Source organism: Ischnura elegans, chromosome 1, assembly GCF_921293095.1.
Source record: "Ischnura elegans chromosome 1, ioIscEleg1.1, whole genome shotgun sequence".
In the NCBI taxonomy this organism is placed as follows: domain Eukaryota; kingdom Metazoa; phylum Arthropoda; class Insecta; order Odonata; family Coenagrionidae; genus Ischnura; species Ischnura elegans.
The window spans coordinates 68,347,723-68,374,665 of NC_060246.1; the positions used below are offsets into that span (position 1 = coordinate 68,347,723).

At 34.6% G+C, this 26,943-nt stretch overlaps 1 protein-coding gene across 2 annotated transcripts in view; it reads left to right on the plus strand.

Annotated features, from left to right (window-relative positions):
• Nucleotides 1–24,014, plus strand: part of LOC124162794 — a 409,880-nt gene extending 385,866 nt beyond the window's left edge. The window contains exon 6 of one of the 2 annotated variants that reach the window (XM_046539452.1): nucleotides 22,107–24,014. In XM_046539452.1, coding sequence (XP_046395408.1) covers nucleotides 22,115–22,891 — 777 coding nt within the window. In that variant the 5' untranslated portion in view covers nucleotides 22,107–22,114 and the 3' untranslated portion in view covers nucleotides 22,892–24,014. The remainder of the gene's footprint in view (nucleotides 1–22,106) is intronic. The other variant, XM_046539443.1, reaches the window with a different exon arrangement.
• The last annotated feature ends 2,929 nt before the right edge of the window (nucleotides 24,015–26,943 follow it).

A 26,943-nucleotide genomic window follows, 5' to 3' on the forward strand; every position in this document is an offset into this window, starting at 1 on the left:
CGGAGGTGGTGATGGCGGCCGTGATCGTCTCCGAGAAAGGCGAGGCCGAGTCACGCGCCATGGACGCGTTCAACAAAGAGACACAGTCCGAGGACTCGTACCCCGTGAGCTTGAGCCCCGGCACGCCGTCTGAGACTAGGGAACTGCTCACCGGTCGCTCGGTCAGGATCTCTAAGATCTGAGCCGCTAATGGGGTGTCCTAATCCCCTTCCTCCTCCTCTCCGCAAAAGGACTGTTAGAGACATGGACCGCAAGAGGAAATGAAATGTAGACATTTTGAATGCCGGTCGCGGTTTTTCGGGAGGAGAATTTTCTTTGAGGGAGGAACAGGTGTTCCAGGGATGGTCCGAGGTTGTGCTCAAGGGGGCCCTCGAGTTAAACATGAGGCCGTGCAAGCTCTGAGAGTCTTAGGGGAATGAAAAAAGCACGCTAAATTAGCGTCCGGACACATTTGAGCGTTCTGTACTCGGATGATGACTTAAATGGATCAATGTAATGTTGTAACGTTGAGCCTCGTTTGCCGATATAATCTACATGGCGTATTAGTATTAATGATCGTTCAAGTGCGATATGATTCACTTGTACTGGCAGGTGAATCGGCAATGATGGCGCGTTTTCTATCTAAAAATTTGTTTCACAGCTGGTTTGATGGAATAATGAATTGTTTACTATGGGAAACTGTTCTTCCTTGGTTTGCAGTGTGCAATTGAGGACAATTCGGCATCGAATACTTAAAGTCAACTTAACGCTTTTTGATAATCTTATCTTCTAAGCAGATATGATTATTTTATAGATTTAAGAAATGCATTTACGCATGATATATTGGTGCATTGTGATGATCGACTCAGTGTGAATGTCTCAGAAAAAGGAAATGGCACAAGCCTTGATAATAATTGGTATATTTCCTACATTGGATTAGTGAGCATTTTTTGTACAATTCACGTTCAAAACAAGCTTAGCTTCTTTTGGATAAAACTTATATGTTATACGGTGTTTCAGTCCACTATGTTGCAAAAACTTTTTGAGATGAGGTAAATAGCTACATTACTATTTCCGAAAATCATTTCAATTTTAAAATTGCTATTATCTGACAGAAAGCTATAAAGGTGGATGAAAAAATTAAACACATTTTCTTTCAGTTTAGGAAGTATACATATCGAATGGCACTCAGCATTTCTACTAACTGGCTGTCCAGTATCCATAATTAAAATAACACAAAATAGTGAGCACAAGTCATAGCTTTTGGTCCATGACTAAGCCATTTTCACTCCTGGAACCATCAGAATAATTTATTTATTCACTTTCAACATTCCGGTCTTATGCTAGGAAATGTAGAATAGATAAAAAAATGAGCTACTATGAAGCTTGCAAGGAGAGTGACTTCTTTTACCACACTGACTCATTTTGATATGTTACCAACACTCAAGGGAGGGTATATTTTCAGTATAAAGGACCCTCAAAGGACTTGTACAGAATGAACAACTTCGTCCTGTTATCCTAATTTATATATGTACTTTTCCAACAACCGAGACGGAAATACTTCTTATTCATTATTTGTTCTCTATCTGACTTGAATGGGAGAGAAATACTAATAATTTAATGCTTATAATTAATGGTTTTGGCATAAACTCAGATTCAATTTTTATCATCTTATAATTTGTTCTTTGTGTGACCTTTTGCACAGATATGGGCTATTATTCTTACTTAGTTGATGTAAACAATAGTTGTGTTTAGCTGAATATTCCTCCATTCATGGTATTTTTCGGAAACTTTTAAGTGTATATGTACCTGCATGCAAAAAAGTTTCTTCCCTTTCTATAGCTTGGATTAGTAACAGGATTTTGAAAAAAATTGTTATTCCTTGATAAAAGTTATTATTTTGCTTCATTAAATTAGCTTTTCTAATGAATTAGCTTCTTATTTAGATGTTGATTTTCAGTGACAGCTCTTTCATTGATATCTCACTTTTCAAGTGGCTTGATTCCAATAACTAATATCTTACCAAAACATACTCTCTTTTTGTAGGAAACTGAGCCATTTTTTACGTTGATTTAACCATAATGACAATCTAACTAGCTCTCTTCTATATCATCAAGATTTAGAGCAGTTATAATTTTTATTACCAGTAGTATCTATTAACATATATTCATGCCCTCATGAGTCAAAAATACTTAATTTTTGGTTTAAGCTAAAATACCATAAAATGAGTTGATAAATATTTGCTTTTCCAGTCATTTAATTTGATAACTAACGTGGTTATATAATTTTAATTTTCATAATTTTGTGTATAAATCATGGTTTAGAAATTCATTTCTGCACTCATTTAAATTTAATTTTAAAATTATTCTCAAGCTTTACTCTTTCCCCTTAAAAGTCATTACCCAATTGACACAAATGCCTAATATTTGGCCTTCCCTGAACCGTTCAATTGCAACCATGTAATACTGCTAATTAATTAATGGACTATTTACACTCAGATTTTTTTACCCTCTCTACTTACTCAGAATTTAATTTTTTGATGCCCCTGGGCCTTCTTTATAATGCATGTCAAGTGACTCTCAACAAGTGAATCTATCGGTGATTAGGTGATCTATACTGCATTGAGTACACTCAACACCTGAGTAGAAAGGTTAATTATAAATTATGTCTCGCACATCTTGGAATAAGTATTAATGGACTAAATCACCAGCAATCACTATTTTGAATTTTAACATGCTAAGTTTCAAATACGTGAATACTAATTACTAATCTGAAAATTTATTATGTACATTGGAATTTTATTTGCACTATTGGAAGTCTATGCACAATGACTATGATGAAGTCAAAATTTCTTAAATACTCAGTACCAGATTTTTTCAAGTAATGAGGGGATTTGCAAATTTATTTGGAGGGCATTAAATCTGAGCTACCTTTTTTGCCCAAGTGGAGGGAAACATTATTCTAAACTAAGCAACACATACTTTGGCATGACCTTAAAAGTCAGTCAATTTAATTTATTTAATAACAGATGCAAATGACATACATTATACACTTGTTCAACTCATGAAAAGAATAAAGTCCTATGAAGAAGGCACTGTGAAAGAATCGAGGGTGAATTTATTTTGTCATCTTGTTATTGTTACTAAACATTTTTGGTATATTTCCCATCCCATGAGAAAATTGTGCCAGTTCTACCTTATTGTCTTATATTGTGATGCATTGAGTGTATGATGACTGAGGACCCATATGCGATTAAGATTACACCTAAAATTCCGTAATAAACAAACATGCTAAATTAAGTACCTAGTAGAATTCATACCAACATGTTGGGCTTTCATGGCCTAAGAACACTGATAGAGTGTAACTGTAGTTACAAATTGTGATACAAACTATTTTTGCCTCGCAAATTAAATGTTCTCAGCTCATTTTAATGTGTTATGATTGTGACATAGTCCAGTGATTATAACTCTATGATACTTTGAAGTTTGAAAAATTAGAAGGGACTCGTATCCGCGTAAATATAAAGAATTTGTGAAAGTTATGTTCTTAGAATATCTAGCTTTCTGCTAGAATAAAAACTGCTTGTGAAATCATAGCCCCTTGTGTGAAAGCATTTGAAATTTTTTTCAAACTAAACTTGTGGGGGTAATAAATGGGATATCAAATGCCTTGTTCTGACTTTAAATGTGTTTCAGGTCTTTTTAAAAGTAAATCGTAAACATACAACAGAAAAAGACCATGATGCTGGTTTAAATGTACATATATCATGGTTTGAACTTTTAAGAAGATTCATTTCCTGGCACTGTGAACGACTTATTGCCGGTAACTTTTTTGAAGCCTGCCACAGTTGAAATTCTTGGATTAATTATCTGAATATGTTGACAATTTTGATAATGCAAGTTTTTTTTCTAAATTTCCTCAATGCTTTTCTTCAAAGAAGTTGTTAGAATTATGTAGATAATGATTTTCCCATTACTTGTGATGAAATTAATTTGATCCTTCTTGTGTAGCACTCTCTCATTAGGTTTAAGGCTGGTGTAGCCTATTATTGTCCGTGTGATATGAGCATGACAAGAAGCAGATAAATGAGCTCTGTGGTGAGGAAGTTGAATAAGATTTCCTGAATGCTTGGACAAAAAGATATTCTTTTCTGGTGACTGAAAATGATTAGTAAAATTAGAATTATTTTATATGAATTGAGAGTTGATACCATTATACATATGCATTTTGTTTGAGATAAGAAGCAATGCATTTGCCTTGAAAGTGCAGGGTAGAGCCTAATTTTTGGACATTAGGAATGTAGAAAGTGTGAGGAACTTATGAAAGTTAGAGGAACTACATAAGTTGAACCAAATGGTAGCACATATATCTACACAGCCTGTGCATGTGACTACACAGACTGTGTAGATTTATGTAGGCACTAACCCATGGGGATTTAATCTCTTATAAAATTTATTTGCATGGCTGGTAGATAATAATTTATCTGAATGTCTTGTAAACAAAAAAAATGTAATGCTTTTTTTAAGCTCATTAGAAGCTAAATTTAAGGAAGTTTTACAAATATTTGAATTAAGATTTTAGGAAGTCATGTTAAAAATTCAAAACCTAAATAATAATAATTTGCAGACTTTGTGCACTAGTTCATGTTTTCTTAGCCTTCAAATGATTAGCTGTCATTAATCTATGCAAGTTAAAAACTTGGGAAAGGCTCACTCTCTCAAGTAACTAAGTCTTCCATGAAAATATTTTTGGCCCAGGTTTTTGATACGGGGTGAAAGCACTTATAGAAATTTAAATGTGAGGGAACAATTTTTGGAATTTAGAGATTAAGTCTTCAAAATTATTCCGTTTTATGCTGATCTCTTTATCATCTCCCTTTCACTTATCACAAAAAAATATTTGTGTCATTCCTTTAGCAACTTTATTTTTCATTTTTGACACCCCTGAGCAGATAAAGGAGTAGATTATGATATACCCTGATAAAATTTTGCCAGAATGTGTAAACTACTTCCAAAAGCATATTTTTTGTGGAGCAGGATCTGTCCTTGTCATTACATTTGTATTTCACAAACAATGACCCTGATTTAATGTGTAGTAACATTAACTTTTTGGTCTACAGACTCTAGCATTACATTTACAGATGAGTAAGTATTAACTGCTACTTATAAGTAGCCACCCTAATGAGGCAACAGTCTTAGCAGCTCTTCTTTGCCATTTCATTCATTACAGATATCCTTGCCCAAAATTGTGAATGGACCCTGACTTAGTGCACCTGGGGTCCAAAAAGTAAAAATCATACTACACTCATTAGCATATACAGAGATTTGTAGGGTCATAGAAATAAAATTTGCAGTGGGATGTTTTATTTGAAGTGGGTGTATAGAGTGAGGGTACATTTTATGGTCTATTTGCCCCTGATTTCAATGAAAGATAGTATTTGCTCATAGTAACTGTCATGAAGTGTAAAGTCCAGCCAGAGTATAGCTAGAAAATTAAATTTTTGAGAGGAGGAGGTTCCTAACTCCCAGCAAATAAGGTTCTCTTTACCAAAAATTAAGAATATCTTTACCAATCCACCACTCACTGCGGTCTTATTTAAAGCCATGGATACAGCAAAGGAGACAATGAAATCTCAAAGAATTATTCATTTAATCCATTTGTATCATTTGGAATCTGAATTTAGTGTGTGCCTTCATATTTCTTCTATTCCTTTATAGATTGTTTTTTACTGCCTCACACTTTCTATGTAATTGCTTTGTTTGTAAGTTTCCAGTTGAAGTTATTTGAGAACATAATTGTTGAGTAGGCATTCCATTACTATTAGCTATAGTAATAGATAGTAGTTTTAAAATGAGGACTTTCCTACACCATCCTGTTACTTATGTCCACAGGATATTATAAAAACTCTCTATTCTTTCTAGTTTTGGTTATGGTTAGGGAGCGTGCAAGCCGAGCGTTGGAACGAACCACTCCAATCTGTGGTTTAGGATGTTTTGCTTTATTAAACAACGAGACATGTGATAGTTACATCTCCCTCCACTGAGGGCAGTACTTGCCGGTTCACATAGAGAGCTTAGCACTGGGAGTGCAGCACTGGCTTTGCAGACATACTCCCTGTACCAATGTAAATTTTGCCACTTAAACAGATATGAGTTATTAATGACCACCAACTTATATCACAGCTTTTCATAACAGAGCTTGTACCATTGGATTATAAATTTGGAAAAATCATGCAGCCTGCAACTAATGTGTGACTTATTTGTAACTGGGCTGGGCTGGTTCAAGAGGTCTGAAACTGGTCTATAATGGGGAATAAATTAAGAAGACCAAATGTGGAAGCCTCCACAAGAAATTTGAATAGATCTCCACACCACTTCGGCCTGTATAAATGGCATTTTGGCCGGTGAGTTGGTAACACTGTTATAATTGGTATCACCAAAACAATCAAAATAGGTGTCAGGCAAAAAATTCTCTTTTACCAGATTTGGCCTAAAAAAAATACCAGAAATATGTTATATTTTTGCCCATTTAGATATATCTCCAAATTCGGATTTGATATTGCAATTTTGCCATTTCTAGGAAGTCATAACACCAATACATATGCTTTCACAACGAATGTCACTGGAGCATAATATAACAAATTGCTGCCAAACAGTCTCAGTTGTGTACACAGGCATCATACTTGTGTCAGATATGTGAGGCAAAATGGCAATTTACAAATGATAGAGAGGTACTAAGTTGTAAAACACTTTTACATATATGCATCATATTGATGCTAACTTAGAATTAATATTGTATCAATGTTTTTCCATGATCCTCAATTACTCTTTGCTCCAATATTTTCATGAAAATGTCCAACTAAGACAAGAGTGTAAACAAGTAAGCTTATAGTATTGTGAAAAACTGGAGATTTGTTGCATCAACTAAAATTCAGATGATGATTTACACACCATTGAATATTTCACATCAGATCATACATAATACAGACCAGTTACAGGCTATCAGATTCTCCAGATCAAGAACAGACCAGAAACATGACCAGTTTCTGTACCATTTCATACCTTTCTGTGACCTTTCAAATTTCATACCAGTCCAGTCACAGAACAAAAACCATTCCATTTAAGAGTCCAGAACGTGGACCAGAAAAAGCAATTTCTAACAAATTATGATTCTAATACTCATTAGTTTCAGGCCATATATTTCACCTTGTTGAATGAACATAGTGTGTCTGAATGGCATGTCAAGCAGCTCTTCCCTATTGGAAATTTCTTATAAGAAAATTTCTTATCAGAAATTGGACATATTTCTTATAAGAATTTTTCTTATAAGAAAATTTCATATAAGAATGTTTCTATAAGAAAATTTCTTATCAGAAATTGGGCATATTTCTTATAAGAATTTTTCTATAAGAAAATTTCTTATCAGAAATTGGGCATATTTCTTATAAGAAAATTTCTTATAAGAGTTTTTCTTATAAGAAAATTTCTTCTAACTATCAGTTACAAAATGTTATTTATAACAAATTTTCTGATGGAAATATTTATTATAAATATCATATCAACATGCTTAAAACACTTGCGCAAACTTCTATAAAAAGCTACATAAGATTTACATCCCTACTGAGAGTACAAAGGTAGCATTATACCTAATTCAATCCAAATGTAGATGCCTATATCTAGTATACAGCAAACCTAATGATTTCCCATGAACCAAATGTAGATGTCTATCGTTAGTGTACATCAAGCAAGGAAATTCAAGCTCTGTAAAGTTCACCTGACTGGCCAGACAAGGGGAGATACCATAGAGGTCTTTCAGGGCATGGGTTCTGTATAGAGTTAACGTCCCCACATACTAAAAGAAACTAAAACCAATGAAACCAACGATAGCCTAGAATGATGGATTGATAATAGAATACGACTTTGGCAATCACTACGTAATGAAAGATACAGGAATTGCAATATGGAATATGATTTAACCTGGAAAATTGAAGAAGCAAATGAAATAAAATTCAAGTTCCACTGGAGATAGGTACTTCAAGAAATTATATGGGAAGGAAGAGTAAAATTTGATAAATAAAATGCATATGAGCAATGTTTATTTAAGATACCAGAGAGAATGAGACCTCTACATGCAGATTTGGATAGATAATGAAAGAAATCAGCAAAGCAAAATAGAATTTGATGCCATTTTGGAGAAAAGGATACGTAGAATATGGCTAACAATAAGTGCAAGATTTAGGGAAATTAATAGGAATCACAGAAACACTGATTGAGAATAATATTTTATGTATTTTCCATAAAATAATAATTGTGCAGATGTTATTTAGGTTTACTCATACAAATTCATTCTCATTCTCTTCAGAGACAACTAAATCACTCACTTTGTCCATTAAAACACTGTTTTCATTCAAACTTCCTCTTATGTTAGATATGCCACAATCTGAAAAATATACATGTCTATCTAAATTAATGATGAAAAGTTTAAAATTCAACGAAACTATCTGTTTATGGTAACATAATTTTAGGAATGCCAGTTTTTTAATACTTACCAAATGAGGTCAATGCCTTATTTTGGTTAGAAGCACACGACTTATTTTATTAAACTGCTATCACAAAGACATAGTGAATGATTAACATATAAAAGCAATCCCTAGCAACCTAACAACCAAACAAGTTTTTGTTGTTAGGTTGCTGGGGAACCTAACAACCAAACAAGTTTAGGTTGCTGGGGAACCATGTGAACAGTATCCTGCAACGTATGCAATCGTAGTGTACAATCGTGGTTATTCATGGCCCATATCGAACTTCCATCGGTCAAGTAATCTGTAGACTCGAAACAGAGAGATCTTATAAGTCTACAATTTTTCATGTGCCCTCAGCTATATATACTAACAAGTCGTATTAAAGAAGCCTCTGCTTCTTGGAACCATTTATGTCAAATACCATGCTGAAAAAAACCAGGAAATTAGCAGAACATTACTTAAAAAAGAGTTATACATAATTTCAAAAAATTATCTTATGTAGAATTCCTTAAATAATTATCAATTGCCAACATAAGTTATGGTGACACGCCTGCTGGATGAAAACCTAAAAGGTATGCGACCCGCGCAGCATTATTGTAGAATTCTATAAGAAATGCAGATTTCTTATAAGAATTTTTGTAAGACTTATAGAATCCTATAAGAATTTCTATAAGACTTATAGAATCCTATAAGAAATCTGTGAGACTTATAGAATCCTATAAGAATTTCTATAAGACTTATAGAATCCTATAAGAAATATGTAAGACTTATAGAATCCTATAAGAATTCTGTAAGACTTATAGAATCCTATAAGTCTTACAGAATTCTTATAAGAATTTCTGTAAGACTTATAAGAAATTTCCAATAGGGTTAAGCTTTCAGGAAATGTTTCATCTGTGCTGTCCATATATATTATATTAGTATGACTACTTTATGTGGTGACTTTGATATTATATAGATTATTACTGAATTATTTTCATTTTTCCATTCTTGGATTACAATGTATCAACTCATTTTATGATAACTCATTTTAATTTTTTATCAGGCAAATTGAAAATTTGTGCCCCTCCAGCGTTTAATGCATTTAAGTTTTTTTTTTAATCTTTCAAGCCAAAATTTGGACTCCTCCATTTATTTTTAAGTCACTATTAAGGGAGCATCTTTGGTGCATACACTCCGTACATTTCAAGAAGCCTAAAAAAGGGATCTCTGTTGTAATTTCAGGAGTAATGCTTTTGCTACATATAGCACTAATTAAGAGAGAATATATGTAGTTCCCTAATGGAGAAACCTTATTTTTTCATGCCAAGATCTCTGATGCTGTACGCCAAATTAAGTATTTTTACTCTAGAGATGGTTAAATATGTATGTTTTAACGAATTAAGACTGAAGAAAGTAATAATGTGCTAAGCATTTAGCATGACAACAGTATCAGTTTGGGAAAACATTCATAAGTTAGTGGAAGACCATTGGTTGAGCTTTGACCCCTAAAATTGGAACGATATCTATGGCGCACAACGTTAATAATCCCTTTACCAATAGTTAAAAGAGACAGAGTGGTAAACTTCAACTCATGTCTTCTATAGGTATATTATAACTTTTGGTGCAGACATAGGGAGTTTTCAAAAGCGCCTATAATCGATTTAACTTAATTTGAAGTTCTTTTGATGATCAAGGACAACAATATCATATTACTATTAATGAACTACTTCTAATGGAAGAGGCATCTAGTTGTCTTTGCTGCATTGCTGACTTTGGTTCAGTAGGTAGTAGTATTGGAAATTTGATGCTTTTTTGTTTTTTAACTCACAATTTGTCAGTGATGACTGCTGGATGTCTTCTCCATTGGAAGCAGTTTGTAAATACGTAGTCATATGAGATGTTGTCCCTGATCATCATTGACTGGCCAAATTGTAGGCCTCAGTGGTGGGGGATTAAGTTCTTGTCAACCAAACCAAAGGTTTTGGGTTCAAGTCCTGCCTTGGTAAATGGCTTTTATGTTCAAGGTGCTTTCCAAGGGCCTGCGATGATATGCTATGTAGCGGTCCACTTCTGAGCTGAGCGAGAGCTCTGAGCATTCACTTTGCCAGAATACTCTTGTTATTGATTCTATCAGTTTTGATTGAAATGGCCATTAAAATATAAGTTTTTTATGCAAACATCATTTCATACCTTAAATGAAAGATGAGAATTATTGTATAGCTTTGGTTTCATGGATAGTTCAAGCCAGGAATTTTTTTAACCACATCATTTATGCCACGTGGAGTGCATGGCAGCCCCCAATTGTCTCACAAGACTCACAAGGAGAGAAGTGCAAGAGTTGCTAGGTCACAAAACTATAAGAAAGGGGCTTTATTCTAAATTTTGTGAGGAGCCATTAAAGGCCTCAAAAACATCCCTGATTTTGACGCCCATACTTCATTCATTCTTCATCTGTTACACAAAAGCTGAAGGTGTTCAATAGGTGGGTGAGGAGGAGAATGGAGAAGGGGAGGTAGATGGAGCAGAATAAAGAAGTGCTTAATAATAATGAAAAAAACTTTGTTACTTCAAGTGTTTTTCATTATTAATATGGAGCCCTTCCACCACGTAAATGCTTCAAGTTTCGATTTAAAGAAGTGCTTGTTGGCAGTTGAGAATAGGAAACTTGTAGAGGAGATAAGGAGAGGCAGAGGATTTGGATGGATAGAGGGCTGATTGGAGAGGAGATTTTTAAAGAAGTAGTGTTGGAAGGGAAGTCAGGCTGCTAAAGTAAGGAGAGGGAGAGAACAGGATTATTGGATATAATGAAAAGGAATATGTAGCACTTAATTTCAAATTTGAAAAGGAAGCACAATGCTGTTGAGAGAATGGTGGAGGGATTTCCAAAATGTTCATTGCAAGCCTACGTTAACCAGCAGAATGCCTTTCATAACTCTTCTGAAAAACTAACAGAAGTATGTATGAATATGCCAAAGCCTAACTAGAATGGTCAATATTTTATGCAGTTAAAGGATTTAAACTTTTTTAGTCATAATTCGTTTTCTTTGGATCCTAATTTAATGTTCCAATGACACCCTTATTGACTGTTTGTTTCAAGGCTGTCTGTTTGCCAAAAGAATCCATTAGAATCTAGTGATGATTATATTCATCTTAAAATGAGAAGATTTTAAGGATCTTGACTATGATTGAATAATTTTAAACCAAGTCATTCTTCTAAGCGGTAATGAAATATAAGTCTGGCTAAGATTCCAACATGTTACTATATTTATGTTGAATTTTATTTTGAAAAGCTGCACATACACTTTTTATCATTCACCTTTATTTAGCCTTTACATATTGGTGTATGCCCTCCTTAACGTTTGACTCATTACTTTTTAAAATAAGATCTTTGAAACTGTGGGCATCTTATTATTTCTTTCCTATCCAAGTCAATGGATAACTGCATTTATATTTGTCCCTATTTAAATTACACTAATGACTCCGTCGATAAGAAAATATGATAGAAAGTTTAAGCTTTTAAGCTGTTTATGGTGATGTAAATGATGTAACTATATTCATCAAAGTTTTATCCTGTTTTCTGATAAATTTTCCACATTCAGCTTGTCAATATAAAATCTATTTGGAATATATATATAGATGTTGTTATGGAATTAGTATGATTTTTAAGTTGTTGAACTCTATAGCACATTTAATCTTTCTTCTCTATATTAGTTGAGGAATAATTTAATATGAATTTTCAAGTCCATCGTTGAAATTCTGGATTCTCTCCTCTACTTGAGGTTATTGAGATGAGTACATTCTTTCAAGCCTATAAGACTGTAAATATTATATTTTGCTACAGGTTTTATAAATATATATATATACCTCTCGTTATGGAAGGCTTTGAAATGCTTACTGGCCTTAAATTTCAAATTTATTGTTATATCATGCTAAGTGTATTGTTAGTTTTCTCTATCTAAATATTTATTTCACATGCATTATGAGCAAAAATTGTCAAAAAATGTTTACCTGACCATGATATCATGTGATTATTCAAAATAAATACTTAACTACAATTTTCCATGTTTCCTTTGAAGTTTAGGCAACTTATTACATCAGTAGCTGAAGATACACCACCAACTTCATTGCTTTTCTGAGTAAAATGAGGAAATTTGATGTTCAAATTTCCACATGCACTATTACTACGTCAATAAATTTACCATCGTTTCAGCTAATATCCACAAGTTAACATTATTTACTGGAAAATTTTGTTTTGTTTTGTTAAAAACCTCCATCATTCACCCTTTGGCAGGGGTGGATCCAGTCTAGGGGCACGTAACCAACCCGCGTTGTCATACTCATAGTTCTGGGCATACATATTCCCTCACCCAACTTGACTTCAAAACTTCTGGCCTATGCATGGGCAAAGTTTAGAGTTTTATGTTTTGAGGGTCGGGGGGTGGGGCAATCCTGCAGGGGGTTTAGGGGCTATTGTTTCCCATCCCCCAGCAAAACGAGGGAAAATTTCTTTTAAAATATCTCTAAAAACTGCATCGCAAGACTATTTAAGACTAAAATGTTTTGGTATTTCTACACATTTCATACTTTTCTAGGATAAATTACCATTTATTTTGAGGACCAGGCTCCCCCTTGTTCCCCCAAAACTCTGCCCATTGGCCTCCAGGCCCATCTCAAGAGCTTGTGCTCCCTCCTCAAGAAAATCCAAGATCCACTCCTGCCCCTTTGTAGTTTGGGAACTGTATATAATACATATCATAAACATATGGTTTCTTTCACTCATCTCAGATTGCTTACATTCCATTTTCACTCAAACTGTTTTCTAAAGCCTTAATGTGCTACATATATAGGTATTCATAAAACTCATTTGAGAATATATTTGATTTTATGGGCTTTGCCTAATAGGAAGCTCTATATAAATGATTCTAAAATCTGCTTCTATCTAGCAATCAGCACAACTAACTTCTTCACATTTTCCTATTGTATAAATGTGAATCGTATATTTAATTCCTCAAATAATCTTCATATCCATAGTGGAATAGAGTTTTCTGTTCTGGAAGGTTTTTAAATATACCTTTGTTTCATTGATTTAAAAAATGTGAAAGATGGCTGCACACGATGTAAAAATAATTATAATCATTCGTAATACTAATTTTAAAATTCCTAGAGGATGTGTTGTTATATTAGTATGTAAATACAAATGCATAAAAATTAACTTACTAAAGAAAGAATTAATGTGAATGCAATGAACTTAACTTTTGGAGCAGGATCTCTCTTTTTCCACGAAAGGATTTGAATCCTAATATCTTCTTTTGTATGCTATCTATCTGTCACTGCCCTCCTCAACAACTTTTTTTTTCTTCTATGACCCATAAAAATATAAGTACACAAACGAATGTATACATCCTGGACTTTGAAAAGCCCTGGGAGCCACTTTAAGTTTTCAACCTCCTAGAGTAGATCCGCAGAGTAAAGAAACATTTTCCTAAGACTCATGCATGGTATTCCATCAAAAACTTCAGAATACTGTCTCTGCCTTATTTAACACGATAAGCTGAGAAAATCAGCAGAGTGACTGAAGTATTAGTTGGAATGCTCATTCTGCTTCTTACAATGATCTATAGTATTTTTGTGCATTTATGTGTGCCATCACATTTAGGCACCTCCATTAATGTACAAAAAAATCTCTAAGCCTGTGAAATGAGTGAATGCCATATTTATTTGCCAACACAATACTCAATTACCTGATGTCTGCAGACCAAAACTATTTTTAGAACTGATGTAGGATTTATGAATGAGGCTGTGCCATGTGTATTTCCTGTGCTTAGGGAAACAAATTGTTTAATTGTTGTATGTACTGTAGAATAAAATTTTTCTAACTTTTGTATTTCCAGAACCAATAAAGCTTCTTCACCCCTCTTTGCCTTTTGTGTGCCTCTTTTATGCATGGTTGTATTCAGTAATTCTTCTTAGTTTTTTATTTCCAGGCTCCAAAACCATGTTTGCCTCTCTTATGTGCTTGTACACTATGATACCTTCTGTTTTTATTTTTATGGTGCAATGGTCTTCTCCCTAGTCCCTCCATTGGAGGAAAAATGAAGACCCTATTAGAATTAAGTGATGGCTTGTCCCAACATAAATAGCCTAAACACACCCTGTTCGTTGACATAGCCCACTATTTAGTGATCCATATCGCATCTGTCCCCCATCAATTCACAAGCATTTCTTTAGTGAACCTTTTATGTTTTGAATGAATGATGTACAACACTTTTAAGTTTTTTTCAGCATTGTGATTATCTTCTGGTTATTTTAATGTATTGTTATTCATCATGTGTAAAGAATTGTCTACCTATTTATTCAATAAAATTGATCCTCATTATTAGTCATGTTACTGATAGACATTAAAAGTATTTTTCAGAAAACCTTTTCAGTTATTTCACTCCCTGACATTAAAAATCCCCTCAGATACACTTAGTTTATTTTTAGTCTGCATGACTTGTGGGCAGTGATCTAAATATGTATTCTACTTATTCTGTGGGTGTTATTCACGAATCCACTTTGACCACGTATGGATCATTGGTGGTGGGGGTGCTAGCCCACCTTTTAAGTTTGATCTTTCATTCTGTGCACATTTTAATTGAAAAATTACATGAAAATAAATGCTGTATGAATCTTAATGCATCAGAATTAAAATTAAAAGTATAAAACCTGTTGGAAATCCCTTCCCTTCGAAACATGAATTCTAGATTTATACCTTACTTTGACTCTCCTTCTCCATGCATTTTTGTTGACAACATTTCTGCAATTGATTTGAACCCATTTCATGAATTCATTAACCCAACGATAGTTTAATACAGTTACTAGATGAGATGACTCTGAATGCAGTGCATTACTGAGGCTATACTGAAATTGTTTTCACCTAAAGCTCTTGGTTTGCAGAATCTATGCAGTCAGGCCTCCTAGTAACTTATATCCATTATATATTACGGTCAATCATTAAATTGATGAGCTGTGTACGGATATCTTATACTTTTTTTGGTGGTCATGCTGTTTTCATAGAATTTTCTTGCAATGGATGATATTTCAAATGTCATTCTAGAATCCCAGCTAAATTTTGGATGTACATACAGTCTTCTAGATATCATAAGTATAAAAAAGTCATCATTTCCTTCCAATTCTCTCCATTGTTTAGGAGCAAAATATTATACTCTGTCTTTTCCTTTGGCTGGTGGGGTTTGAACAAAATAGACCATGTAGTGGTTGTACACTTCAAAGGTTGTTTCTCAAGACAATAATCACATGCAATTCATTGGGTTAGCATTTGTTCCCTTACATAATTGTCTGTGTTAAATTAAAGTAAGACCTGATTTCTTGACCAAGTGACCAAAAATGCGTGCCTTATTTGGATAAAATTTAATTCAATTGCTCTAGTTCTTGATGCATGTGTAATGAATTCCCTTGAAATTGATAGGTCTTATCTCTTTGTAGGTCTTTGGTTTTATTTACATATGGGTTCTTTTCTTGGCAAAAACTTATTAAACTCTTGAGTTTCCTTCAATTTGGTATTTTGTTTTAATTCAAAAGACCATTACATACTAGCTTATTTTGCAAAATGAGCCGAGTGAAGCCACTGAGTGGTCAAAGTATTAGTTTCAATACTCATAATACTTTATTTACTATTCTATACTTTTTGTGCATTTTTGTGCCATGACAGGTACATCCATAAAAGTACGAAAATTCTATTGACCGTATATACAGGTGAATGTCATATGTATTCATTTGCTAACATGGTACTCTATTATCTTATGTCTGCTGACCATAAACATCTATTGATATAGTTGTGTACTTGACTCAGTCTTGTGGATTTATTGTCAAGGGGAAGAATACCTTGTTTAGTGATGGAAATTTTATATCAGAGTTAATATGTCTTCAGCTAGCATTGTACCTATAGGCCGAATAAGACCGATTATCCCTCAATCAGTCAATAAAATGCATTTGATCCAGGAAAGGGCATGTGGGATATGTATCACCCCATGGTTCTTCTTTATTTAATACGAATAATCATTAGTATCAATTTAATTCGGTGGACCTATTTAAAAAAAAAGAACACAGCGTAACTATATCATTCCTAGGAGAGAGAAAAAAATACTTTCTTTGCACCTTCTAATGTTACATTTCGCCACGTGCCCTCTCCTAGGTTAAAAAGGATTGTAGTCATTTATGTGCCAATTTCTTGGCCAGATAATGGGATCATAAGAGATCCAGATTGGGCTCTAATTTACCAAATAAGTTATAAATTTTGAATGAAATCGAAATTTAATGGAAATTTAAAAAAGTTTTTATTCACCATCCAATAGAAAGGAGTTTTCTCCTCCTATGATCAGAGTAGTAATAGTTAGGATTTTATCCCTGAGTGTTGGAATAGTTGTAGACTCAAATTCTTTATTTATCTTGATAATTTGATCTCCGTCAACCATAGAGAAAGTCTTTTCAAAGTTAAATAGTTTATTATTGTCCACCAACTTCAAGCATCGAAGGGTAGTTTCTCCACGAACACTGTAAACAGTCCATAATGAAGTGTCATATTTTTTATCAACATAGACTGTTTTTCAATGAAAAATTTTATCATGGATAAATAAAAAGTTAACCATATATCATATGGTTGTTTCTATTCAATGATAGGACATAAGTCTAGTCGTGAATGAGAGGGCTATTGCAGTAAGGTTGCAGGTATAAGCTGGGGATATGAAAAATGATTTGAGGCTGCATTTGTGGATACATAGTAAAACTGAGTGCAGAGGCAAAATATAGAATTGTAGGTAGTGGTTGTCAGATTTGGATTTGAAGTCATGACAGGGATGGAGGAGGTAGTTAGGATGTTGAACTTAGATGTGAGTTTCTAAGCAACCTAAGCATGCACATGTGAGAATCAAGTGTGGAAGTTGAGATGGTGTTGAAATTGAGGGCTGGGAGTGTAGAGACAGGGAAAGTAAACAAATTACAAAGGGAAAATGGGAAATTGGTGCTGATGAAAGGAGAAGGTGCCAATGCAGGACAAGAGTATGGACAATGGTTTTGGTTTACATGTTGGGAGAAGTGCCAGAGTAGGATGTGGACTAAAGATATTTTGAGCTCTTTGAATGCCATGCAGAAATTACCCAATTTCATGAGAAAATTGCCAGGCTATATGAATTATTACAAACCTTATAAAAAATATCCGCGAAACCAATGGATGTTTGAATGATGACTTGTTTCTATAAGTTTGATGAAAATTTGACTTATTGAACAGATTGTTGAACAGATTCTTTTCTTTATTCGTTTTCCTTTATTTGAGAACTTAAGCAACAGCCATTAACATGATAACATTATTTTATTACGATAAATACTATTAACAGTTAGAGTGATGCCAGCACTTAATGAAATTTTTCTAATATGTATCTCTGTGAGTGACGTTGGCTCTTAAAGGATGCTAGATCTTGATGTTGGGTGCAGGGTTGATTGGATGGCAAAGGTTCTGGTAGAAGAGGTGAGGGTAGAATGCTGTTGAGGCATATAAATGCATGGTTAAGTTGGAGTAGTATGTTGCGTTTATGGACCATATAAGCATGAGAGTATGGATTCATGTAGAGGCTTTAAGGAGAAAAGGATGGGTTGAGGATTTGGAGTGTAGATTTGGGATGCGGACATTGCTATTTGATGAAGATGCATGATTGATAGTGATGTGGATAGCGGCGTATTTGGCATACAGTCAGCGTAATGCAGATGTTAAGCGAAATAGGCTGGGAGCCGCTGGATACTCGGAGGCTTAGATTGCTAAGAATAATTGAGAATGGATATCTTAAAGAGCAACATGGAGAACATAATATTAGAGCCCCTCTATATTTCCAGTTCAGACAGAAGCGATAAATTAAGAGAGATGTTTTGCCGAATGGATAGATATAGGAATTCATTTTTACCCCGAACCATAAAGGACTTTAATAAATTCTAGTCATAATTTCCTGAGAGCTCTTTTATTTGTAAATGGCTGGTGTCCTGCCTAGGGTCTACCTGCCACATGCCTATTAGGCGGCTTGCAGGGTATTATGAGATGTAGATGTATTGTGGATAGCAGCATCAAAGGAAAAACTTTCAGGAGGGGTTGGTGGAGGGAGAAGCAGAGCTCTAAGCCCCAAAGCACCTGCCTGGCTACATGCCTGGCCAGGTAGACCTTTCTTTACCTGCAGAAAAAAAAGGCATTCATTCCTATTACCTATTAACTGAGCAAAACAATATGAAATCAAAATCAGTATTTATATCATTTTCTTTTTATTTTGACTGTCAATATGAAGTTTGCTCTGAAACTGCAGTTTGAAATGTTCCCCTCGGCGGCTGTTAAGTATGGAGACCAATGATTTAGATACCTGATAAGGTTATGTATGCAGCATGAGAATCCGTAATGTTTACTTATAATTATGGATTTGATAGATACATGATAAGGGTATGAGTACAGGTTAAGAATCAGGAAAGGTCGAGAGATAGGATATGGTTTGAGATGCAAGTTTGAGTTTAATTAGTGGTTTTGGAGTATGATAAATGCTCCAAAACCACTAATTTAGATCCAAGCAGCAAGATTCAGGTGAAGACATCATACGGGTGATTTGACATGTTGAATTTAATTATGTTGAGTATAATTACTCCCAGTCCTTATCAGTGATAACTTTTTGCTTTACTGTGTGAAACCTTTCTCTACGGAAAATAAAAGAGATAACCCTCCGTAAGGCTTACTTCACAAAGTTTAATTGGCTCAACCTGTGTTTCCTTTGAAAACTAGTTATGAATCTCAGGTTTTGCCTATTAAAATTAGTGAAGTGAACCTCACAAAGAGCTATTTCTTTTATTTTCAATTGTGACTGCTATATACATACATGCAATAGGTTCTTCAGTCATCGGATGCCTAGTTTGAAGTCGAGCATTGACCAACCTTCATTATCAGCAACTGAAGAAGGCATCGGAATCTTTTGCCAGTGCTGCAATTCTTGACCCTCAGATTTAAATGCATCCCCTGAATCCCCTGAATTAAGTAGAACTATAACCTTAACATTGACGATTTGTAGTTTCTTCTTTTATGTCTTCCTCAAATTTTTCATCAATCAATCTATAAATTAATGCATTAACTCATTTATCAGGTCAGAATATGCAACACTATGCCTGCAAGTTATTTGTAATATCATATCTTTCAAAATGTTTGCCTTTAGTTGACTACAATAGATAATTTTGAGTTACAAGTTAAGATGAAAGTTATGGAGAAGTTTTTTTACACACTGTAGCAATGAAATAGATTTTCCATTTCTTGTATGTGTGGGAAAAATATTCTTCTTGAATGAAGCATTTAAATTTTGTATTGGGTTAAAAAATTATAATTTAAATATTGATAATATTTGCCGTTAAATACAATAAAATCATCAGTTGGCCATCTTCAGCTCAAGAAGTGTATACATGCCAGTGAAAATGTTCGTAGATGATGCATTTTCATAGCCAAGGTTACCTGTTAATCTGATAAGGTAGGACATTAGATCATACATTATGAATAGTTGCTTGCTGCTCTTTAGTTTTGAACTATCCATTCAGCACATTATTAGGATGTAGTGCCTTGAGCAAGCTTGTTTTTATTTACATGGAGCTTCTTATTGGATATCAGCTTGATTTTTTCACTCTTATGGCCATACCCCAAAATATTATGTTCATCAATTTTGAAATAATATTTTTTAATGGATTCCTTACTCCCTGAAACCTTTTCCACAATGTGTTCATAAACACTAAAATAAATGGTGCACTCATTTTTTCCCTGATACCCATTTCTTGCACCTGATGGCATAGTTGGTAGATATACATATGTAAAAGCTTTACACGCATAGTACTTCACATATGAAGGAAAGCACAAGTTCAGTATAAAGTTCTAGTATGAATTAGATGTGCAAATGTATTCTCAGATCCAGAGAGCATATTTTAAGGCTATTGTATTTTCACTTTTTTTGCAAAATGAGTTTCTAGTGAAAGATACATTCACGAAAGATGTTGTATAAGTTGATGCACATCATTAGGCGTGGAATGACACCATAGGGATAGAGGCCTCATCACAATTGTGAATGAAAATACTATGGTTCAGACCAAACACATACTTATTGTTGAATAAATTCATTTTTTTGCTAACATTTTTCGTTAATGTCAAGAATTTTACAGGCTCTCCAGCTATCCTTCATGGCATCATTTCAAAGTTGCAATGAAACTTACCCCTTTTACTGCCAGCAGTCCGATGAATAGGTTCTCATTTGATGTGAAAGAAATGCCACGAGCCATTTTGCTGACCTAACTTTTTACAACAACATTGAAATTGTTATCTTGTCCAGATGTTCTGTCCCCACAATGCTTCATTGGCTGTAAGCCCCAAGCATATCTTCCAAATTGGGAAGAAATTAATGTGTATAAAAAATTAAGGTACAGAGAAAATTACACTTTTCTTATCTAAGTACATAAACTTTGCACGTCTGGCTCCAAGCAGGCTGGCAGTGGAAGTGTAAGGAATTTACAAATTGACTCAAAAAATAATACAATATAATAGCTGGCTATGTAATGGAGTTTATATAGTATAGCATCCCTTTCCAGGCTATATTACTGAGTTTGCAAAAAATTTGGAAATTGTGGTTCAGCTACAAACATGAATATGATGACTATATCCCATTGATGATATTTTTTGTTTGAGTAATTGCAGAATACAATTGTATTGTGGCAGTTTTGTAGTTTGACGCTGCCCGTGTAAGAAACATTTTATTAGTAGGTATATTGTAGGTCTTTGGATCAACCTTAATAGCAATTATCTTATGTATTTATTCAATGATTCACTAGGTCGATATCTATGCAATATGGCAAAAGTGAAGCTCATATTCTCTATCTATTCAATGCCGCTAGTATGGATTGAGTGGAGAGGTAGAGCAATTTTGTGTGTTGGTCAAGTGAAAAGGGCAAGCATGATTATAAACTGCTTTTTTGCATCAGCTGTTTTTCAATTATGTGCGATCTATGATATTTACTCCTGTAAGCCACTCACTTTTTACTGCTTTTTTACCCCAGTGATAACTTTGCCTATGAAAGTTGAACTTTGATTCAGTAATGAAGAACTTGACTTAAAGCTTTAGCAAAAATGAGGCTATGTATTCAAGGTGCATACACTTCATATTTTTTATTGCTTACCTCTTGAGCCTGTACATATGGCTTACATGAGTAAAGCATTGATTTTTTACTTTACATCTAACACTGATAATTAATAATTCTCCCTTTACTTTATGCTTAAACCAGAAATATGCTTGTTCATGAATTGATATTAATTAATTAAATATAAAATTATCTTAGCATGAGCTTGTCTATTAATAATCCAGCATCAAAGTTGTAGTGAATATGTTTTCATGTGCTGTGTTTTACAGAAAGTCACAAATAACGTGGAATGGATTACTCTCCATATTGACATGCATTTGAAAAAAGATATTCAGAGATTTCATGAGGCTTATGCTCATTTTTCTAGGGAATAACCCTATTTTTATGAAAATTTTATTGATCCTTATGCACAAAGGTAAAAACCACTGTGTACTTCTAGGTGTCACCATGATTGGAGCAATGCCAGCAGTGGCCGTGCGCCACGAGCGAAGAAAGAGAAAACCTCGACCTAATCAGCTCTTCTTTGTTACTGGAAAGCAAGTCTCTTGTTCCAAGGCCTCAACACCTTGCCAAAGTCAAGCTGGAAGTCCAGCCAGTCCTTCTATGCTTGCTCAAGCACAGAGCCATCGTCAAAGTCACGCCGATGCACCTTCATCCATCCTCCAGCCACCTCCTGAATTTTATGTCTGTGGTCGTGTTTCGGTCCTGCACGTTGTTGTGGTATCATTACTCCTTGGTACTATTTTTCTTGTGGTAGGACTAGTGCAACTGAAACCAGGAGCAGATGCTTCAAGACATCGACTATTTTTCCTTGCTGCGGGCACGCTCCTTCTTTTCCTTGGCATTATTCTTATTTTCATTCGTTGCTGCTGTTGCCAGGACAGCATTCCACAGCATCATCGAGGTGGTCAGAGACTTCAGAAAGAGGAATCTGCTATCTCTGCCATAGGTGTAGTTGGGAATGATGAAAATCCTTCTCGCACTGTTTCGTCGTCGAATGGAAGCCACTCGACTTCCAAAAAAGTGGCCATTATTGATGAAATTGAAGTCCCAGCTATGCCCAAAAAAGTCGATTCATCAGATGCCTGCCAAAGTTTAAGCATTGATTTAAGGGTACCCATGCATAGCTCTCATGACACCCTTCAGTCAGTCAAATCACCATCTGAACATGATGCCCTAATCAAAAAAAGCAACTCTAACTTAGAAGCAAACTCACTCACCTAGATTCTAAAACAAATATGGTGATCTAAATTTTGTTGATGTACAATCCTTGAATAGGCTTAAAAGCATTGCACATAATGCTCATTTGTCAAATAAAGGTGAGTACTCAAAGGATATGTCAAGTGACTTTTAAAAGACAATTTAACAACAAATAACTTATAAAATATTTTTGACATATTAAGATTTGTATTTACATATACAAACTGCTTTTCACACAAGATAAGCTATAAGGCAGTGCTTATCAGCCAAATGTATGTATGATGGTTTCTAACTATAGCATTGAATTGATAATATAGGAAGAAAAGTGGCATGTTGTTGACTTCAATGGAGTACTGACAAACTTAAATGGAAGGTGTTAAATGTGTCTATAAGGGACGAGTAAGTTAAGGAATTGAATATGTTCCACTGAATTACTAATACTAAGGGTCTTTATGCAAAGTATTTGCAAGAAAAATCTTATCCTCTACATCTTAGGTAAGCTATTTTTTTAAACTCTAAAAGAAAATGAATTCCATAACATTCCCCTTTGTAAGTAACTAACTTCTCTTTGTTAATTTTGAGTATACTCTGGAGGTTTGAATGCATTTACTTATTATTATACATGCAGATTAAAAGTCACAACCAAATTATTTGCCAGAGGGAAAATATATTTGTGCAAGAGTTAACATGCTAAAGAGTCTACAATTCCTCAATTACGTTGCTTCCTTTAAGTTTATCCATTAGGTATATAGCATGAAAGGACCAAAAGTATTAGGCTTAGAGTACCTATATTTCATTGTATTTGAGAAGAATCTTTCTAAATGCATGATATAACCAATGTTGTTTAATCCAGTGATTTTATATGTTAAATGATACTATCAAATATAATTATTTATTGCAAAAACTTTTCTAAGATGACTCTTTTATATATTATTGAAAGGTTTCTGCAGCCACAAATATTTAGTTCTTTAAATGGGTGAAGGTGTTCGTAATCAAAAGGACAATACACATTTGAAGGTAAAATTAAGGTCAAGCATAAACTAAAAGTTTTCTCTGACAAGTGTGTAATACCATTGTATTACTGATTTTGTATGTTGTGTGAAAATATGGATAAATGTAAAATATTAAACTGGAGCAGTGAAACTTATTCTTTTTTAATTTGATGAATTTTCCATATAAGCTTAATCTGGAAATTCATGTCATTGTTATGGGATAGCTAAGATTTTGCGACATAGTCGGGGAAAAAAATCATATTTCATTTTTCAATTTGTTTTTCAAGTGCCCAGTTACCATAAAAGCTTTGAAATAGTTTTGGTAAACATTGATAAGGCTTTCAATTAAACATCAAAATGAGCTGGAAAAATCATACTTGCTAGGAATTATATATTGTCAATTTTTTCCTCATCAATTTCTTAGTTAAAGTAGCAGGAGTTTAGTAAAAAAAAATTTTAGTGCATAAAAGCATGTACAAAAAACAAAAAAGGGCATTGCCATAATTATTAGGTTCTTCACTCTTGACCAAGTTTCTGCTTAATGGAAAAAAAGCGTTTCGTGGGGAGTATACTGTAAGGAGGGCTGGGGATGAGCACAGTGTCTACAACTCATTAAAGGAGACAGTTTCCATCAAACATTCAAGTATATCTTGCATAAAATAATTCATGCTGTATTTCCAAAAAAATAGTTTTATCCACTTCATTTAAGAATATCATTATAGCTGGTTCTGCTCTGATAGTTTATGGAAAACAGTCACTTCATACCACAATTGAACTTTTAACGGTAAACTATAACCTAATGAACACCTGGAAAGAGTCCACAAAAAGACTATCACAATGCTGTAGATTTTCCTTAGGGCCTTTCTGCATATAAAAACTCTGAACCACTTAAACAAGTAACCCTAAACTGGAGCAGTGAAACTTATCTTTTTTTCCGTTTAATTTGATGAATTCTCCATTCAAGTTTAATAGGAAAATTCATATCATTGTTAAATGAGAGCCTAGATTTTCCAACAGCCAGGGAAAAAATCATGATTCATTTATCAACTTGTTTATCACGTTCCTCGGTTACTGTAAAAGCTTCGAAATAGTTTACTGGCTTTGTCATTTAAATAGGGCCAATATGTGACTTCTTACACATGCCACATATATTGATTCGGAGATCTCAGATTTGAAGCTAGCTCGAGTGTTTCTTCTACTGAGACATGGGTGATCATGTAAATTATTTGAGTTATCCATAATGGGTTGTGGGTTCCTAGATGCTCAAGAACAATTAGGAGCTGTCCAGATTCTCTCTTGCATAGGATAATGAAGAAACTATTTATAACTTATGAAAATAATGGAGTGCAGTGTGTGAAATCGTCAATTTTTTGTATCAACCACTTTTAAAATGATGTTTTGGCCTGATTTTGTAAAAATACCAAAAGGAAGGATATAAATTTGGCAGAAGTGGAGGCTTTCCATGGGACATAAAATAATTCTGGAGATGTTGTTTATAAAATGTATCTTTAACGAGAAAAGAAATGAGTTAATTCTTAGAAATGTTAATTTAAGTAATGAAAACTCTATCAAGATTTTTCTTGACTGGCCAGTGTTTCCTCTTGCATTACCTAGTGAAAGTTAGCCTTGGGAGTCACGACTCTTAGATTTCCTCTTGGAGCTGTGACTCCCATGCTGCCATCAGCCTACTACGTGCATATCAATGCATGTCAACACCAAGGCCAACTGAGATACATTTATGGTCAATATTCTTCATAGGTTTCTTTTCTCCACATCTTTTCCCACCTTCGAGAACAGTGCAATAGGTTTTAGGAGTCCTTTTTGCCCCCTGAATAGTTGGCATAAACACCACTGATTCTAAAGAGCATGGCTGATGCAGCTAAGTGAGCAAGAGGAGGATGTGAAAGATTATTTCGAAGGTAAGGGTCATCATGTCAGAAATGGTCAAAGAAGCATCATGCCAAAAGACCAATGGGATCCTTGAATCAGTGGTGCAGTGAGGGGAGGGTTTAGGGGGATAAAACCCCCCACAGATTAGAGAATTTTTTAAGTTTAACCCATTTTACTTGATTTGATTAATATAACTTATAGAATAGTGAAAGGATGAATAAAATATCCCTCAGAAAGCTGTTAAACTCTCAATTTGGAACCATTTATCTTAATTTTTTTCTGGGGGAGGGCCCCTGCACCTCCTGCTTACCCTGGTGGGTTTTCTATACCCCCCAGACTCCCAGTAATAGCTGTGCCTAAAAGCCCCACTAGCCTTAATTCTTAGCTGCACCCCAGCCTTGCATCTTTTTCAGTTTTCATTAAGGTTGAATGACAACACCTCAATGAAAAATATTTCCCCAGAACTCTAAATTGCTCTATGTGCACATTGGTTTACTAAAATAGTGGTTGAAGTAGGTAAATCCTCCTCAAGGCTGCCCACAGAATTCTTGTGGCCCGGGTAGAGTTTGGGTGTGAGGCCTTCCTCCCCCAAGGAGAAATATCTAGGTAGCCCCTTTAAGTCTGTGGCCCCCATCTGGGTGGCCTTGATTCTCATCATGAAGTCTCTGACAAACAGTTACAGCTAAAGAAATCAGAGAATTTACTATGGTATCATACACTGCAGAATTACTTTAAGAAAAACCACATGCAATCCAAAATATGTCAAAATCTTTTGTCCGCAAACATGAAAGCTGGCAAAAAAAAACCTTGCATCGCTTAAAATTAACTTCTGTTGAAGTCTGTCAAAATCTCTTCCGGCCTGAAATCCATATGGTATGTGATAAAACTGTATTGCAACAAAGTGAGTCTTGGTAAGTAACCAATAGCAGCAGGGGCGGATCCAGGATTTTTTTCTGGGAGGGGCACAAGCAAGGCCGTATCCAGGATTTTGTTCTGGGTGGGGCACAAGGATACCTCGCAATACAAAACGAATGCAATGATAATGGGACCGTATTAAAAATCTTGCACATTTTTGAGGGTCTGGGGGGGGCACGTGCCCCCGTGCCCCCCCCCCTGGATCCGCCTATGAATAGCTGCCTGGCAAACCGTTTGTACAAACAATAAGCAAGGATAGGGGAGCATAGCAGTCATCTA